The sequence below is a fragment of the Hypomesus nipponensis genome, chromosome 22, assembly GCF_054491055.1.
Source record: "Hypomesus nipponensis isolate SF chromosome 22, ASM5449105v1, whole genome shotgun sequence".
NCBI lineage: Eukaryota > Metazoa > Chordata > Actinopteri > Osmeriformes > Osmeridae > Hypomesus > Hypomesus nipponensis.
Window position 1 is genome coordinate 17,583,577 of NC_140382.1, and position 18,924 is coordinate 17,602,500.

Here is an 18,924-nt window from a genome sequence, read left to right on the forward strand (position 1 = left end):
ACAGGCCCGGTCGCAGAGGAACACGCCTCATAAATCTTGGCCCCCGGCCCTGGCTCGCTCCTCCTGGCTTTAAGCGAGCCCCTGTGTCTGCAGCTTTTAACAAACGCTTTTAGACCTCAGAGTGCAACGGCGTGGTCTTCAAAGACAACTAAGGAATCCTGTAGAGGGGATTCAATCGTGCTTTCATTAAGAAGCGTTCTCCAGGGGGCTTAAAAGCACGTAAAAACGGTTAAACGCACTTAAATGCACTTAAACGCTCCCAGAAGTCTTTTAAAGGCTACATTTGCGAGGAGGCTGATGGGCAGTGGGTGATCCGTCTCTGAAAAATCGTGATTTGAGAAACGTTCTGTTTCATAGATGGAAATGAGTGATGAATCTGTAGGGTTTTTCCTGAAGCATGAGCGAACATTCAGATGGATGATCAAGATTACATTGAGCAAGGACAAATGTGTGGCTGGTGAGGTATTGGACTGCGGTTGATTTGGGGTGTCAGAGACTCCATGTTCCGTCCTGGATAAAGCTCTCGGGCCAGAGGGATTCTGGGAAGGTGGTTTGCGGTGAGCTTGTAGGAGTAGTGTTGGGGTGAAGTCTTCCCTGCTCCTGCAGTTCCAGAGTGATGGAGGCGAATCGACACCTTCCTCTTCCACCTCCACCCCTTCAACCCCTTTCTCCTCCCGGGTGTCTTCCCACCTCCCCTTCCTCCCCCCCGTCCTCCTCCTCTTCTGGCTCTGGCGAAGCTGTCGACAGGAGCGTCAGCGCCGCAGCTTGCCGTAACCTTTCGCTCTGTCACCACAGGAGCTCCATGAAGCAGCTCGCTTGCTCTAATGAGGAGGAACACTGGCCCAGAATAGTCCAGCGCCCAGCTGGGTGTCTTCTAGCTGGAACGCAAGAAATATACCCCAGAACATCAAACGTCCAGAGCAGACGTCGGCACATATGGATCAGTGGTGTTTAACTGGGAGGAATGGCCACTTCCTGCTTACGCGACATGTCACGGTTATTTATTCATTTGGCAGACACTTTTTTCCAAAACATGCACATCCGTACGTATGGAAAGTACAGCCACAGATCAAGGGTAGAACGGCATCGTCGCGTATTTTGGTGGTCAGGGTCAATGACGGGTGTGTATTTACCAGACACAATACAAAACATGGGGGAGAGAGTAAGAGGGAGAGAGAAAGGAGAGAGGGAGAGAGAGAAAGAAGAGGGAGAGAGAAAGGGGGAGAGAGAGAGAAAGGAGAAAGGGAGAGAGAGAAAGGAGAGGGAGAGAGAAAGGAGAAAGGGAGAGAGAAAGGGGGAGAGAGAAAGGAGAAAGGGAGAGAGAGAAAGAAGAGGGAGAGAGAAAGGGGGAGAGAGAAAGGAGAAAGGGAGAGAGAGAAAGAAGAGAGGGAGAGAGAAAGGGGGAGAGAGAGAGAAAGAAGAGGGAGAGAGAAAGGGGGAGAGAGAGAGAAAGGAGAAAGGGAGAGAGAAAGGGGGAGAGAGAAAGGAGAAAGGGAGAGAGAGAAAGAAGAGAGGGAGAGAGAAAGGGGGAGAGAGAAAGGAGAAAGGGAGAGAGAGAAAGAAGAGAGGGAGAGAGAAAGGGGGAGAGAGAGAGAAAGGAGAAAGGGAGAGAGAGAAAGGAGAGAGGGAGTTTTTCCAGACCAGTATATGTATACTTCTCCTTTCTTTTGCAACGCCAGAATAATCCCACCGATTCCGTCAGGACGATTCAAACCACATTCTCTTCCTGGATCCATTTCTCTGAACGCCGCGCTGCTTGGCAGAGAGAACCTGTGGGTGTTGGTGGGGACTGCTGAGACTGTGTTGATGGCAACCAGAGTTCAGAGCTGTGAGACAGACGCACTACTGTGGCGTTGACAGTGTCGACGACACTGACAGATGTATCTACCCAGAGACGGAACAGTCACCAAAATCCCAGAGGAGGAGGAGGGGGGAGGAGGAGGGGGAGGAGGAGGGGGGAGGGGGAGAAGGAGGGGGAGGAGGAGGAGGGAGAGGAGGAGGAGGAGGAGGAGGGGGAGGAGGAGGCGGAGGAGGAGGAGGGGGGAGGGTAAAGTGAGGGAGATAAGTGGAGGAGGAGTGTGGAGGCCGACAGCCTGTGTTCTTCTGGGTTCCTTTCGTCTCCTGGTGGGGGAACCGCAACTTTATACGTTCCAACCTTTCTCCTCAGACACATTTAGTCTGTCTGTCAGTCAACACCTGACCCTGCTCACACTCCTGCTGCTAACACACCCCCCCCCCTCTCTCTCTCTCTCTCTGTCTCTCTGTCTTTCTCTTTCTCTCTGTCTCTCTGTCTCTCTCTCTCTCTCTCTCTCTCTCTCTCTCTCTCTCTCTCTCTCTCTCTCTCTCTCTCACACACACACAAACACACACACACCCTCTCTCACACACACACACACAACGTTAACAGGGAGGCTAGGTTAGCATGTTGCTTTGATTAGCAACTTTACGAGGTGATAGGAATGGACTATCCAATATAACGTGATGGTTTTGGCTCACAACTGTACGTCGGATGTGTGTGTGTATCTATGTCTGTGTGGCGTGTGTGTGTGTGTGTGGCCGAGGCCGTTAGCTAGTCAGCAGAATCACGAGACGTCCGTTACCACTCTGTTTCACTGACCCCCCCCCTACACCCCCCACACCCCCCCCCCTTCCGCCTCTGCGTCTACAAACTCAGTCTCGTGCTGTTCTTTCTCTCAACCCCTCTCTTGGTGAAGTGTGCAGCTATAATATTTATCTGAAGTAACACCTCAAGTTTCTAGTTTTTGTTTTCAACCATGTTTTTTTTGTTGAACTGGGTACTTACATTTACATTTGTTCTGCCCCTCTGCTGCTGCATGGCTGTGTACTCCCAGAGCAGAGAGAAGGCACCCTGAACCATGCCAAGAGGGTGTGGGACACTGCTTGAGGAAAGTATGATAATTGCTGTTTATTTATTGTCATCGAAGTACGCAGTGCGGTGCAATCAAGCCCGCCTCCCACTCTGATGAGATGGCCTCACCTGGGTCTAAACCCTCACCCACAACACAGATCTGAAGTGCACGTAAACACAGGGCACGGAGGTATGCACGCAGGGAGAAGGACAGGAGGAGGGACGTGAGGAGATAAGGAGAGGAGAGATCGAGGAGGGGAAAGAAGGAGGAGAGAGAGGAGAGATCGAGGAGGGGAAAGAAGGAGGAGAGAGAGGAGAGAGAGAGAGAAACAGATGGAGAAAAGGGGAGAGAGTGAAACGGAGTCAGGACAACCTCCTCTCTTAGCCTCCTCTCCTAGCCTCCTCTCCTAGCCTCCTCTCCTAGCCTCCTCTCCTAGCCTCCTCTCCTAATTCCAGGCCCAGGAATCCAGACTCACAGCAGATAGTGTTACTGTCGTATTAAAAACAGATTCTGAACGTATCAAAGTGGCGGCGTCTGTTTCCTATCTTGGCGCAGCGCGTCCCCGTCCCCCCCCCGCTCCACCCCGTGCTCCACCCGCTCTCTCTCAGAGTCCAGGGAGAGGCTGGGTGAGAACAGAGCAGGAGGGTGTCCACAGGTGACACCTACATCCCCCAGTCAGCATGGCTCCTCTACGCTGACCTGGAGGTCAACTAGAACCTGGGTGTGCTGTCAGTCACAAGTTAGCCCCCTCCCTCCCCCTCCCTCCCCCTCTCTCTCTCTCTCCCTCTCTCTCTCCCCCCTCCCTCTCTCTCTCCCTCGTCTACATCCTTGTCTCCTCTGTAGTCTACATCTCTGTCACGACACCTCCCCAGACCTTCCTCCTCCTCTCAATCTGACAACGTGTTTTACATTCAGTTTTGACTCTGCTAAGGCATTTTCCTCCAACACATCCTGAAGTGGTCGTATCAGAAGCTAGTTCACTCTAAGACACTCAGAAACCTCCTAACATATGTTGCATTCAATTACATCACAGCCTCTGGATCTCCTAAATAGATTCCTCCGTGAGTTATACAGTCCTGGACAACATAACTCAGGTGTGGAGATGTCATCTATATAACAGATGGTCATCTTTCATAGTGGTTAGAGGATCAGGTGCACACAGCGCAAGGCATCCTGGGAAAATGACAGGTATTGCTCCCAGAGTCACAAAGCTGTTCCATATGATCTTTTAGTATGGTATTAATTATCCTGTTCTGTTTGTGTGTGTGTGTGTGTGTGTAGGGTTGGGGGGGGGATTTTGTGTGTGTGTGTAGGGTTGTGGTGTGTGTAGGGTGTGTGTGTAGGGTTGTGGTGTGTGTAGGGTGTGTGTGTGTGTGTAGGGTTGTGGTGTGTGTAGGGTTGTGGTGTGTGTGTAGGGTTGGGGTGTGTGTGTAGGGTTGGTGTGTGTGTAGGGTTTGTGTGTGTGTGTGTGTGTGTGTGTAGGGTTTGTGTGTGTGTGTGTGTGTGTGTGTGTGTATGGAATGAGTTATCCTGTCTTCTTGGGCCTGTTGTTGTTCAGGGGAAGAGTCTGCTGCTGAGTAGTCTGACAACATCTGTTTATATGACTGTACATGTGTTGCTGTGGTTGTCTCGGCATGAAACCATGCAAGTATGTGGCTGTGGCTGTGTGTGTGTGTGGCTGTGAAGGGGTGTGTGTGTGTGTGAAGGAGGAAAATAGAGTCCATAAAAGACAAACACCAGTAGTCAGTAAACTCAATTTCTCTGGGTCTCCAGTCCCCTGGCAGACTGTGCAGTGATCTTCCTGTCCGCCAATCACATCCTGTCGACGCCTCGGACTCGCTACGTTCCAGGAAGTATTTGAAGAGTCCCTACCAAACACTTCAAGGGTGTGTTCAAGTGGCTGTTGGCATAGAACACGTACCCAGTGTTTCAGATATATGGGGAGGGGAGGGAGGGGGGGGGGAGGGAGGGGGGGGGGGGAGGGAGGGGGGAGGGAGGGGGGGGAGGGAGGGAGGGAGGGAGGGGAGGGAGGGGGGGAGGGAGGGGGGGAGGGGAGGGAGGGAGGGAGGGGAGGGAGGGAGGGAGGGAGGGAGGGAGGGGGGAGGGAGGGGGGGAGGGAGGGAAGGAGGGAAGGAGGGAGGGAGGGAGGGCATTCAGGAAATGGCTAAGGCCGGACTCAAACCCATGCCCCTTCAGTCAGGCCTCAGCCTATACACATGTATCTGGTGAGTGACTGGGGCGCCTAGTCTGTTAAAGGAGCGGGGGGGGGGGGACGCGGTGCAGTGGAGCTGTTTCCAGTCCCTGGCCTCACTCTGTCTGCTAGTGATGAGAAACGACCCACGCTAAAAAGAAAATCCAGTGAAAACACGCTGATAAGGAGATTTCTTTAAGTGTTCCAGACAGGAAGCTGATGAGTGAGAAGGGCCCACTGTGTGTGTGTGTGTGTGGGTGTATGAGTGTGTGTTTGTCCTCTACGTGTGTGTGTGTGTGTTGACAGAGCTGGGCCTCGCGTTAGCAGCCTCTCCATCACTCAGTCACATGTGTCAGACTGTTGGTCTTGGCTCAGACAGACAGAGGGGGAGGGGGGGGTCATTCTGTTCGGCCCTCAGGCCTGTTCTTCCAGTCTGCCAGTCTGCCCGTGTGTGTGTGTGTGTGTCTGACCCCTAGCTTCACAGAAGTTCCCACATGGACGAGCTGGTGTGCTGTTCACGCCTCATAATGACACCAGTTTGTGTTTAACAAGCTGAAGGAAGCCAGAACAAGAACTCCCTCCCTCCCTCCTTCCTCCGCCAGGACGGTGTTTATAACGTAATAATGCCTTTAGACAGGGCGGGGATTTGAACCTGCGACCTCTTGATCTCTAGCTACTTGGCTCTACCTACTTGCGAATGCAAACCTCATCCAACCTCCAGCAGAAGCTAGTCAGCGATCAGCAGGGGACAGCCTTCCTGTGTAATCCAATGGAGCAGATAATATTACATCAGAGGAGATTATATTAGCTCTCTGTGGTGAGTAACTGCTCCAAGCCCTGCAGCATGGATTCAGACAGGGTCCTGGATGTGAGAGGGAGAGTCAAATCCTCTCACCGCTGAGCCGTCCCCTGTAGTTGTGGTGCGGTGCTGGCTGGATTCGAACCAGTGGTTGGTGTATGGTGGGCGCTGCTGCAGGAGCCGTCTGGGGCTGTAGACAGGAAGTCAGGGTTGTGTTACTGTGTCACCTGACCCTTACTGTGTCACCTGAACCTTACTGTGTCACCTGAACCTTACTGTGTCACCTGACCCTTACTGTGTCGCCTGACCCTTACTGTGTTGCCTGACCCTTACTGTGTCGCCTGACCCTTACTGTGTTGCCTGACCCTTACTGTGTCGCCTGACCCTTACTGTGTTGCCTGACCCTTACTGTGTCACCTGAACCTTACTGTGTCACCTGACCCTTACTGTGTCACCTGACCCTTACTGTGTTGCCTGACCCTTACTGTGTCGCCTGACCCTTACTGTGTTGCCTGACCCTTACTGTGTCACCAGAACCTTACTGTGTCACCTGACCCTTACTGTGTCACCTGACCCTTACTGTGTTGCCTGACCCTTACTGTGTCACCTGACCCTCACTGTGTCGCCTGACCCTCACTGTGTCGCCTGACCCTTACTGTGTCACCTGACCCTCACTGTGTCGCCTGACCCTCACTGTGTCACCTGAACCTTACTGTGTCACCTGACCCTTACTGTGTCACCTGACCCTCACTGTGTCGCCTGACCCTCACTGTGTCACCTGAACCTTACTGTGTCACCTGACCCTTACTGTGTCACCTGACCCTTACTGTGTCGCCTGACCCTTACTGTGTCACCTGAACCTTACTGTGTCACCTGACCCTTACTGTGTCACCTGACCCTTACTGTGTTGCCTGACCCTTACTGTGTCGCCTGACCCTTACTGTGTTGCCTGACCCTTACTGTGTCACCTGAACCTTACTGTGTCACCTGACCCTTACTGTGTCGCCTGACCCTTACTGTGTTGCCTGACCCTCACTGTGTCACCTGACCCTTACTGTGTCACCTGACCCTTACTGTGTCGCCTGACCCTCACTGTGTCACCTGACCCTCACTGTGTCACCTGACCCTGCAGGCTCGCTCTTTCGTCTCTGCACACATGCAGCTGTCCACACCCACACGCTCGCATACATACACACAGGCACATACTGTACCCACACACACACACACACAGACACACACACACTCACACACACACTGTCTGTGTGAGCCGCAGGAGTGCTGGCGAGGGAGGACAGTGGAGGGGAGGGTCCAGCGCAGATGTTCCCAGGACCACCCTGGACTGTGTTTGTTCAGTTCTCTCTGGGAAAGGAGGAGACTGGGCGGGGGGGGGCATCACCCCCTCCCTTCCCGGGGCTGAGGCCAGACCCACACGCTGTTACTCTCTCTCTCTCTCTCTCTCTGTCTCTCTCTGTCTCTCTGTCTCTCTCTGTCTCTCTCTGTCTCTCTCTCTCTCTCTCTCTCGTTTTTGATGGAACCAGTCGTGTGATCTCCATCTATCAGGTTGAGCTTCTCTGTTTGGCTTAGAGGATCTCTCTTCCCCCTTCGGGACGCTACACAAACACGACGACGCTGGAAAACTGTCCCGTCTGCGCTGGAAAATATGGACCCGGAATGTAGGGGGTGAAATTGGTCATCAGAAATATGGATGACATCACTGTGTGACAGGGCGGGGCTCGTGAATGTTAGTCGGTAAGTTTGGACTCCACAAACAAAAAACTGAGAGAACAAAAAGAGAGGGAAGGGGAGAAAGACAGTAAGAGAAAGAGAGGTCAAAAGAGGGAGAGAGATGCGAGGGGAGAGAGAGGGAGACGAAGAGAGAGATGCAGGACTCAGGCTGGCCTCCCTCTCGTGAAAACGTGAAAGAAATGCCGCCCGTGGTCTGGAAGCGGTTCTGCTGAGTCCAGCGGTGGTTCTGCAGAGTCCAGCCGTGGTTCTGCCGGGAAAAGAAGGGACTCGTTGTACAGGTCTCAGAGCGGAGAGAACACATTAAGCTGGGATGCCAGAGGCCAGTCTTGGTGCTCTGACGGTCACTAATGGGGAAGGCATGCAGCCGTCTAGACTGGGTCTGGGCCCTGCATCCTGGGGTCATACAGGGGACTGGAGGGGGACTGCCAGGATGGGGGAGGAGGAGGGAGGAGGAGGAGGGAGGAGAGGAGGAGGAGGGAGGAAAGGAGGAGGGAGGAGAGGAGGGAGGAGAGGAGGGAGGAGAGAGGAGAGAGGAGGGAGGAGTGGAGAGGAGAGGAAAGGAGGAGGGAGGAGGGAGGAGGGAGGAGGGAGGAGGGAGGAGGGAGGAGGGAGGAGGGAGAAGAGAGGAGGGAGGAGGGAGGAGGGAGGAGGGAGGAGGGAGGAGGGAGGAGGGAGGAGGGAGGAGGGAGGAGGGAGGAGGGAGGAGAGAGGAGAGAGGAGAGAGGAGAGAGGAGAGAGGAGAGAGGAGAGAGGAGAGAGGAGAGAGGAGAGAGGAGAGAGGAGAGAGGAGAGAGGAGAGAGGAGAGAGGAGAGATGGAGGAGGGCAGAGAGGAGAAGAGAGATGGAGGGTGGGAAGGAGGTAGAGAAGGGAGGCAGGCATGAAGAGAGAGGGGGATAGGGGCTAGATAGAGGGTTACAACGGGAGGGAGAAACGGAGGGATGGAGAGAGAGAGAGAAGAGCTGCCCAACATCCCTCAGGGGACTGGGAAGATCGAGGGAAGGTCGACAGAAAGATGACCCAGGGTTCTGACCCGTATTTTATATTACACACACCGTAACAAGGATAGATGTTTAGCTGTCTCTCTGGGTTTGGTGATAGGGGAAGGTCAAAATAAGGCTTTTCACCAGATGGTTGTGAGTTTGTGTGTGTGTGTGTCATCTGTTCTGGAGGAGGGTCCCCTACACCTCCTCCTTCCTACATTAAAGACCTGCATCTGGTCTCATCATGAGTATAAATCAGAGTTCCTTCTGGTTAGGCTGCTCTCACCAGTACTGGACACACACACACGTACACACGCGCGCGCTCGTTGAGGTAAAGAGCCAGCTGTGTGTTGGTCTGTGAAGCTGACCACTCAGCAGTGTAACTGTGTTGCTCTGGTCAGAACCTTCTAGATCCTCACCACAGCCCAGAGCACAGGGTGGTATCCCTCCAGCAGCCTAGGTCCTAACGTAGTGCTGTAGCTCCACGATGCCCTGACTGGCTCCACGAAAGGCCAACTCCAACACAACACCCTACATGGTGCTGTTATGACTGTCTCCATTAGCTGAGCCCAGAGCCGTCCCCCTAACCCAGCCAGGCAGGTAGTAGTGCCTGGGTTGGGAGCAGATGTTTAAATCATCAACTGTGAAGTTCCATATGGAGGTGGGGTGGGGAGGTGGGGGGAGTGTAGGGATGGTGCCTGGTTTCATAGCCAGTGCAAGGTCATCCCTCGTCCCCCTGTTGGTGTTGAGTTGCTAGGGGAATGTCATAGACAGTTAGCAGCGAACGTGGATGCGTACCGTACCGCGTGTAGCGATGCATGTCGTTTTGATCCCCACAAACTATCAGTGAGTCAGAAGTCGGCCCTCCGCGGAGCTGGTCGGGAGACGAAGCGGTGACGCAGACTGTGTTTTGGCCTCAGCTGTCTGGTTTAGCCTGGCAGCGTTTAGCGTGCGTGTGGACTGATTACTCCAGGGAGACGAACTCCCGCATCTGTGAACAACCTAATATCCCCCAAATGATACCTCGGAACGGCAGCCATCTTGACATACCAGCGCTCCCCGACCTCATCCCCATTAAGAGAGAGAGCGAGAGAGAGGATGATGGAACAGTTGGATCCATGGCGCGCTGCCACCGGTACATGAACATACCAGGGTAATAGAGCTCAATATGCTTTCCCACATGTCTCTCCGTCCAGGCTAGCTGGCTGGTTGGCTAGCTGGTCTGTGACTTGCTGCTGGGCATCTAGCCACTATGTGGCTGGCCGCTATTGCGGCTAGCTGCTGTATGTAGCTTATAGAAATGCGGCTAGCTGGTTCTGTGACAAGTGCTCCAGTGTTGTGCCGCCAGCCAGGCTGAGGGGCTGTTGGAGATGGCAGACTTTGGAAGTGGGTGTGTGTGTCTTTACATTGGCAGTTAAGAAGCAGTCTACAGTGACATGACGTATTGCAACCACCTGGTTTTTCTCTCTCTTTCACACTCTTCTCTCCATCCCCCTCTCCCCCCTCTCTGTCTCCTTCAGCTACCTGAAGTATGACTGACACCCAACATCCAAGCTGACAAATGATATTTACAGTAATAGACCAGCTCTTTAGCTGCAGGGCCCATTTAGAGTCGGTGTATGCTGAAGGAGAGTTGACGAATGAGTGTAGTTCTTGGCGCTATGCTATAAATATATACAGAATATAGTGTGGATTTCCACAGATCCATGCTAATGCCCATGCCTGATATTTTTCTAATGTCTTCACAACTGAGGTGTTTAAAAATTGAAGTTCCGTGTTCTGACTGGATGTTCCGTGTTCTGACTGGATGTTCCGTGTTCTGACTGGATGTTCCGTGTTCTGACTGGATGTTCCGTGTTCTAACTGGATGTTCTGTGTTCTGACTGGATGTTCCGTGTTCTGACTGGATGTTCCGTGTTCTAACTGGATGTTCCGTGTTCGAACTGGATGTTCTGTGTTCTGACTGGATGTTCCATGTTCTGATTGTTCTCTTCTTGTCCCCTCAGACCCTCCAGTGTTACCAAGACTGATGCAGTGCCAAAGGTAAGATCTACTCTGTCTCTAGATTTCTGTTGTATTCAATCATGGTATGGTCAAATGACAATTTGGCTTAATTAACCTAAAGCATACATAATTTATTTCAAGTTTTCATATATTTCACGTATGTACTGTCTAAACACAGTACATTCAGGTCAATTTATTTTAGCTCAAATGTTTTAGGTTCCAATGTTTAGGGTTCTATTTTTTTAGGCACAAAATTTTTTTTGTTCAAATTGTTTTGGCTCAATATTTTTTTGGGCAAAAATCATTTTTGGCTCTTTTTTTCGGTTCAAATGTTTTTGGCTCACATTTAGGCTCAACATTTTTCCACACAAATGTTTGGGGTTTGACTTTTTGGGATCAGAATGTCGCCATTCAAATTTGAGCAGACTGAATTTCCGAACCTTGAATTTTTGGATCAAATTTAAACACCACACATTCGTTGGTGTTTAAATTTCAATATTAAGTATTCAATGCCTTTTAAAATTCAAAACATGATGTCACTGATTTGCTTCCATAAGTATATATCCTTCTGAGATGGTGATAACACCGGGTTATGACTGGCTGTTACTTTGCATGTCCTTTCTGTGATTAGCTCCACCTGTTTCAAGGCACCCACAGTGTGACAGCTGTAGAAGGAAAGGGACTAATTCAACTCACTGTTCCTCCCTCTTTGTGCTGTGTGCCATGCTTATCATCATAACGGCTGGCCAATGACACTGGATGAATTAGCAGTGTGGTTTGCGGTGTCTGAGTCTTGTGCATGTGTGTGTGTGTGTGTTCTCACATCTGTTTTTAGGTTGAGCTACAGGAGATCATTAAGCCCGTGCCGATCACCCATCCTGCTGCGCCCATCACCTTCACAAGCCCCTCCCCCCAGCCGGGCACTGCCTATAACAAGACCGCCCGCCCCTTCGGCGGGGGCAGTGGTGTGGCCGCCCCCAAGGTGGCCTCCATCCCCTCTGCCTCATCTGCTTTCACCCCCGCTGCCCCATCCCAGCCTCCCCAGCCTCCCTTCCCCCTCAGTAGTACCTCACGCTCCCCAGCCCCGTCCTCGGCCCCAGCCTCCTCTCGAGCCCCAGCCCCAGCCTCCTCTCGAGCCCCAGCCCCCGTCAACACCACCGTCCCCGCATTCAAACCAGGCTCCGGTCGCTCCGCCTTCACCTCCCCTTCCTCCTCCTCCTCCCCCTCCTCCTCTTCCTCTTCCTCCTCCTCCCCGGCCAGAGTGACAGCCCCCTCCTCCAATCCCAATGTCCCCCAGCCCTCCGTCTATAACACGCCCATCAACCTCTACTCCAACAACAACGCCTGCGAGGTCGCTATGGGCCAGAGGCGGGGCCTGCTGGAGAGCCCTGGCGTCATCGAGCAATTCAACGGGTGAGTCTCTCTCTAACCTCGACCACTCCCCTTGACCTGAACCCCTCCCTTCCCTTAACCCCCACAGAAGCCCAACCGTGCTCCTTAACTGCAAACTCCTATGACCTCTCTCGCCTCCTTGCTTTCATATCCGGCGTGGTAAGTCGTGTGCCTCAAGGCCTGGGAGCGTCAGGGGAGGGAGAGAAACAGCTTCATGTCTGGAAGCTGCCCCCGTCCTCTCCTCGACTGGACCTCAGGGGCCCCTGGGGCGCCGCGCTCTCTGGAGCGCCGCGCTCTTCATTTCCCCTCAGACAACCTGAGAGAAAATACACGGCAGTAAATCTGTCGTCAAGTCAGCTGCCGCTACCTCACGCTCAGTCCCTGCCCTGAGAGAACATACCGGAGTTTCTCGTTAGCTGTGTGTCGTCTGTTTCCCAGACCTGCCCACTACAGCTATGTTGACCTAGCTTAGCCTAGACCAGACCAACCTAGCCTAGCATAGCCGAGACCTGCCTAGACTAGTTTAGCCTAGCCTAGCCCAGCCAGGGCCTGCTGCTCAATGATATACCCCCCTGTTCTGTCTCTACTACCCCGTTTCTCCTCACCCTCTATTAGACCCTGTGACCTCTCTGTGACCTCTCTCCTTTCTAAAGGCTGGTTTATACCCCGTTGCCATGACGAGCGGTACAGTATAAACTAGCCTTTTCAGACCATAAACGGATGTTCTGCCCTGTCTGCTTCTAAAGGTACCGTAACGGCATGTGTGTGTGTGTGTGACATCGTCTCAGAAGGGTGTCTGTATTTGTGTGACTCAGCCAAACGTCTTGTTCTTCTTCTTGCCCTGTCATTATTTCACCACACTTTTAACGTCTTTCTTCTGTTTCCCCCCTATTTTTTCTCATTTTCTTTTCTCTTTTCTTCTCTCCTTTCTTCTCCCCCTCTCTCCATCTTCCCTCTCTTCCCCCCCATCCCTCTCTCCTATCGTTCTCCACGCTTTCTTCCCATCTAACATCTTTTCCTCCACCCCCTTCTTTCGTCTTCCTCATTCTCTTGTTTTTCCACCTTCTTTTTCTTCCCATCCGTTTCCCCCCCTCATTCTCCTCCTCTTCCACTCCCTCTCTCCCTGTCTCCCTCTCTCCACTGTCTTCTGTTCTAGGAAGGGGAGGAGACAGAGACCAAGTCAGTACTGAGCTGTGAATGTGACTGTGTGCTGCTGTAACATGGTGCCTGCTGTGTGGAATGGGATTATCAAGCTTGTCCTGCGCACGTGTGATGCTAGCTAGATTAGCGTAGCAGTTCCGCCGGCGCCCCCGCGGCCCTCGTAAAGCTCACGTCCATACTCATCTACTCACACACTCATCCCCTTTCATCCGCCTGGCCTGTCATGTCCTGGAAATAACCTGCCCCGCCAGCCCTCAGGCATGCTGTTACATCCATGTTCCAGGTGTTATCCTGGTCCATATAGGGCTGGTCAGGATTCCTGTCCCAGGTGTTATCATGGTCTCTATGAGGATAACCATTCAGCTTCCAGGTGATATCTTGGTCTCTATGAGGATAACCATTCAGCTTCCAGGTGACATCTTGGTCTCTATGAGGATAACCATTCAGCTTCCAGGTGACATCCTGGTCTCTATGAGGATAACCATTCAGCTTCCAGGTGACATCCTGGTCTTTATGAGGATAACCATTCAGCTTCCAGGTGACATCCTGGTCTTTATGAGGATAACCATTCAGCTTCCAGGTGACATCTTGGTCTCTATGACGATAACCATTCAGCTTCCAGGTGACATCCTGGTCTTTATGAGGATAACCATTCAGCTTCCAGGTGACATCCTGGTCTCTATGAGGATAACCATTCAGCTTCCAGGTGACATCCTGGTCTCTATGAGGATAACCATTCAGCTTCCAGGTGACATCCTGGTCTCTATGAGGATAACCATTCAGCTTCCAGGTGATATCCTGGTCTCTATGAGGATAACCAGTCAGCTTCCAGGTGACATCCTGGTCTTTCTGAGGATAACCATTCAGCTTCCAGGTGACATCCTGGTCTTTATGAGGATAACCATTCAGCTTCCAGGTGACATCTTGGTCTCTATGACGATAACCATTCAGCTTCCAGGTGATATCCTGGTCTCTATGAGGATAACCATTCAGCTTCCAGGTGATATTCTGGTCTCTGAGGATAACCATCAGCTTCCAGGTGATATCCTGGTCCACACAGGGCTGCTTAGGCTGACCATTTCCAGGCGTTATCCTTGTCCTCGTGGGGTCCTCATGTCCTCACACCCTGCAGTGTGTCAGGACCCAGGCGAGCTTTCTGCAGCTGTCTGTGTCCGTGTCACTGTGTGTACTCAAGGCCGCCCATGAATCACATACACACACACACATTCCTCTGTGGCCTAGAATAGGCCTGCTGGAGATGACTCACTCTGACAACCCTTCTCCTGTAGTCACCTGCTCTCTCTCTCTCACACACACACACACACACACGGGTACACGTACACAAACACACTCACACTCACACACAAGCAACCAGACATAAATACACACACATCAGTTAGGCTTAACTCTAAGATGAGCCACTAAATCACACTTTGCCAGAGTGCAGAAAAGCCATTATACAGCTACTGTAACCACACAACGTGAAAAGTGTCTAAATATTATTGCATCCAGGAACACAAACCGTTTATCTCCCGAGGTGAAATCACAGTGTGGGGCCCTGCACTGCCACCTAGTGGTAGGAGCCGGAATTGTGCTCAAATCTTTCACAAATCTGGATCCATGCTGTCCATCTCAGTAACAAGCCATTAACCACATCTCCAGCTTCTATCACGGACCCACCCATGACTCACCTCCACCTCCTGCAGCATGAGATGTCCTGAGATGTTCCCTCACGTCACAAAGCTCCTCAAATCTCTGTTACTCCTCGTTCTCACGACTGCGTATTCTTACTCAAACCAAATGTTCAAAATGGCCGGGGACAAATTTATCTCCGTCTGTAACACGACGATGCGTAGGAACAATCAGAGTGCTGCTCAGCTGCCAATCGGTATGCGCCGTAAACATTTGGAGCCCGCCCACCCTGTAGACAGGTCTGTGACAATAGGTGTGTTTGACATCATGCAACGCTGGCGTCGCCTGCAGCCGCCTGCAGCCCGGCTGACTTGAAGCAGCCGATGGTATTCTCAGCTTCAAGGCTAACACACCTAATACGCCGTAGTGAGAACCAGGCTAGCCAGGAAGTTAGCTTAGCATCAACGTTAGCATGAGGTGAGGAAGGTTTCTCACGTCGGGCCCCTAGTTGACTGTCCCTGTCTGTGTGTGTTTTAGTAACGGCCCACCTGCTGTGCCTCCGTAAGTACACATCTCTCCCTCCTACTCTCCACACCACAGACGTGAAGACCTAGCCTTCTACTACACCACCACACACTCACAACAACTCTCAGATTATGCTTGTTTCCTGTTTTCCTCTCCTCCTATCGTCCCCCTTTTCTCTCCGTATTTCCTGTCTGCCGGCAGAAAACCCGCTTCCTTTAGGAGGTAAATGGAGAAATTCACGGTACCAAGATTACCCAGTGTTGGATGCAAACGCTAAAATCATTAATTGTCTTTAACAATGGAAAGTTAATGTTAAAAGCTGAGTCTGTTGATGAGTTTGACCATGTTGTTGGTTGTTAATTAGTCTAACTGTCTCTGTCCATCTCTACCTGTCTGTCTGTCTTTCTGTCTGTGTGTCTCTCTGTTCATCTCTGTCTCTCTCTCTGTTTGTCTGTCCCAGCTTGGGCAGGAAGCCCGTTGTGGAGGCGGAGCCTGAGCCAAGCCACGCCCCCAACCTGAGCGAGGCCAGTAAGATGCGCCTGATGGAGGACACGGAGGATTGGCACCCCCGCTCCGGCACCGCCCAGTCCCGCTCCTTCCGCATCCTGGCCCAGATCACCGGCACCGAGAAGGGTGAGTGTGTTTGTGTGTGTGTGTTTAGACCTACCCTGCTAATGCATCAGGTCTTCTAGACTAGCTCCTATTCAATTGTGTGTGTGTGTGTGTGTGATAAGTTTTCTCTGTCATCCTCTCTTCCAGAACAAGGCCAGGACAACAACTGTGGAAAGAAGTAAGCTGGTGTTTGGTGTGTGGATGGTGTTTGTCTTTATGTAGCTGTTTCTAGTTGGTCTGTATGTGTGTGCACGTTTGAGAATATAGTTGTGTGTGTGTGTGTTTGTCTCTGTGCTGTTGTTACCGTCACTGTGGGTTGATCTGAGGTTTGCCCCCCCCCTCCTGTGCTGTACACTTCCTGCATCTCCAGAACTCACTTCCTGTCCCTCCAGAACACTCTTCGTTCCTTTCCAGAACCACATCCAGCACAGGAAACAGAGAGTTAGTCACCCCATCCAGCACAGGAAACAGAGAGTTAGTCACCCCATCCAGCACAGGAAACAGAGAGTTAGTCACCCCATCCAGCACAGGAAACAGAGAATTAGTCACCCCATCCAGCACAAGAAACAGAGACTTAGTCACCCCATCCAGCACAAGAAACAGAGAGTTAGTCACCCCATCCAGCACAGGAAACAGAGAATTAGTCACCCCATCCAGCACAAGAAACAGAGACTTAGTCACCCCATCCAGCACAAGAAACAGAGAGTTAGTCACCCCATCCAGCACAGGAAACAAAGTTATTCACTACATCCAGCACAGGAAACAGAGAGTTATTCACCACATCCAGCACAGGAAACAATTAGTTTCAGAGTGGTTTCACCATGTGTGTTCACATCCCATTCATTTACATTTGCCGTAAATAGCACGCCCTGCCACACACACACACACACACACACACTATTCTTGCAAAATGGAGGCCCCGGCCAATCAGCATGTTGCAAGGAGCGGTTGTGGGTAATCAAGTGGGATTGTGGGTAGTGAGGACCTGCCAGAGGGTGACTCAGAACAGAGATGTGGTTTGGGACACTTACACCATGTAATGTCTCTGACGGGAGGTTCCATTTCTTCCAAATACAGACTGATTCACTAATACACACTGATTCACTAATACACACTGATTCACTAATACACACTGATTCACTAATACACACTGATTCACTAATACAGACTGATTCATTCATTTTCACAAGATTCTACTTCTTTCTCACTTTTTTCTTCTTTCTTTCCCTATCTGATTCCTTGTCTTCCCTTCTGCTCTGTTCTCTCCTTCCATCGCTCCTTCACGCTTTTCCCTCCCTCCCTCCCTCCCTCCCTCCCTCCCTCCCTCCCTCCCTCCCTCCCTCCCTCCCTCCCTCCCTCCCTCCCTCCCTCCCTCCCTCCCTCCCTCCCTCCCTCCCTCCCTCCCTCCCTCCCTCCCTCCCTCCCTCCCTCCCTCCCTCCCTCCCTCCCTCCCTCCCTCCTCCTGTGGCGTCTGCCAGGGTGACCAAGTTGGATCCCGAGGTGATAGGACACAAGTACAACAAGCTGAGAGACTGGCACCACGACGTGTCGGCGCGCGTGCTCAACGTGCAGTAGACCACAGCTGCCTCCTCTTCCTCCTCCACTTCCTCTTCCTCCTGCACTTCCTCTTCCTGTTTGAGTCGTGTCAGATTTCAGTGTGCCTGCAGTGTAGTGGTCGTGTGTTCTCCAGTAAGGACAGCCAGATGGTTCTACCAGCACACTGCATCCTTGTCACCTGTCAAATAGCACCAGCTGCAGTGAGGTGCATGACTGTTTGATGCTGTCGAACACGTCCGTGTAAACGAGAAGGTGTACATTTGACACCATGCCATAGAGTGCTATAACGTCATTAAGCCACATAGATCTGTTTAGTTCTATGTAGTACCATAAAGTTCCTTAGATATTGCCACATTGATATGTATTGACATATAGTTTCATACATTACCATATACTCATATTGCCATATATCTCTTTATAGCCTGCTGTTTGTCGTATCTCTAATCATACCTACAATATCTCTAATCAAGCCTAGAGTATCTCTAATAATACCTAAAATATCTCTAATCATGCCTGCAATATCTCTAATCAAGCCTAGAGTATCTCTAATCATACCTACAATATCTCTAATCAAGCCTAGAGTATCTCTAATAATACCTACAATATCTCTAATCATACCTACAATATCTCTAATCAAGCCTAGAGTATCTCTAATCATGCCTGCAATATCTCTAATCATACCTACAATATCTCTAATCATGCCTGCAATATCTCTAATCATGCCTACAGTATATTTACGCTGTCTCTTTAACACTAGATGCTACAGAGCAGAGAAGGAGGGAACTGTTTTATTTTTTTTCTTCTGTTCTTTAAATTTCCTCTCAAACTAAATATCTACTGGCTTTTCTAGTCTTTTCTTCATGAATACATTTGTATTCTGGTCTTTATTTTTGTACACTAATCTTTATTTCTGACTGCTGATTGTATCTCAATAAAGTTCTGCTTTCTTCTGCTTCTCTCACTATTTCCTCTCTTCCTTCATCCTCAGATGTTTAGTAATTTTTTTTTCTTCTTTTTAATCTATTTTTTCACTGAAACTATAAAATATGTTTTTTTGCTGATCAATCCTGCGTCTGGTAGAGGTATCAGGACGTAGCAAAACCATATTTTCAGATCAAGTTTTAAAAGGGAATATTGTCATTCCCACTGCTCACCAGTAGAGGGGGGTGTTGTCCAAGGGAACGTTGACGGTTGACCGAAAATTGAATCTCGCAACCTCTTGATTTGCATTCAAATGCTCTAACCACTCAGCTAAAAGCAGCCCCAACTATAAATTCAGATCTTCAGTTACCCCTCCACTGTGCTGAGTTGGACCTGGGCTCGTCTCTACTGTGCTGAGTAGGGGCTGGGGCTGGTCTCTACTGTGAGCCTAAGGTTAGCCTCGTCTTTCCTGGGATATGAATCAACAACTGTGTGATGTGACAGAGATGGGGGAGACAGGGAGAGATGGGGGA

The 18,924-nt window shown here is 51.1% G+C and overlaps 1 protein-coding gene across 6 annotated transcripts in view; it reads left to right on the forward strand.

Annotated features, from left to right (window-relative positions):
- Positions 1–18,924, forward strand: part of pdlim5b (PDZ and LIM domain 5b) — a 52,856-nt gene that overhangs the window by 25,300 nt on the left and 8,632 nt on the right. For 2 of the 6 annotated variants that reach the window (XM_084686728.1, XM_084686730.1), the window contains exons 4-7: positions 10,594–10,630; positions 11,427–12,004; positions 15,762–15,934; positions 16,061–16,091. In XM_084686728.1, the coding sequence (XP_084542854.1) occupies positions 10,594–10,630; positions 11,427–12,004; positions 15,762–15,934; positions 16,061–16,091 (819 nt within the window). Of the gene's footprint in view, positions 1–9,367; positions 9,741–10,593; positions 10,631–11,426; positions 12,005–13,139; positions 13,163–15,313; positions 15,338–15,502; positions 15,524–15,761; positions 15,935–16,060; positions 16,092–18,924 lie in introns of those variants that run through there. The other 4 variants (XM_084686732.1, XM_084686733.1, XM_084686731.1 and 1 more) reach the window with 4 other exon arrangements.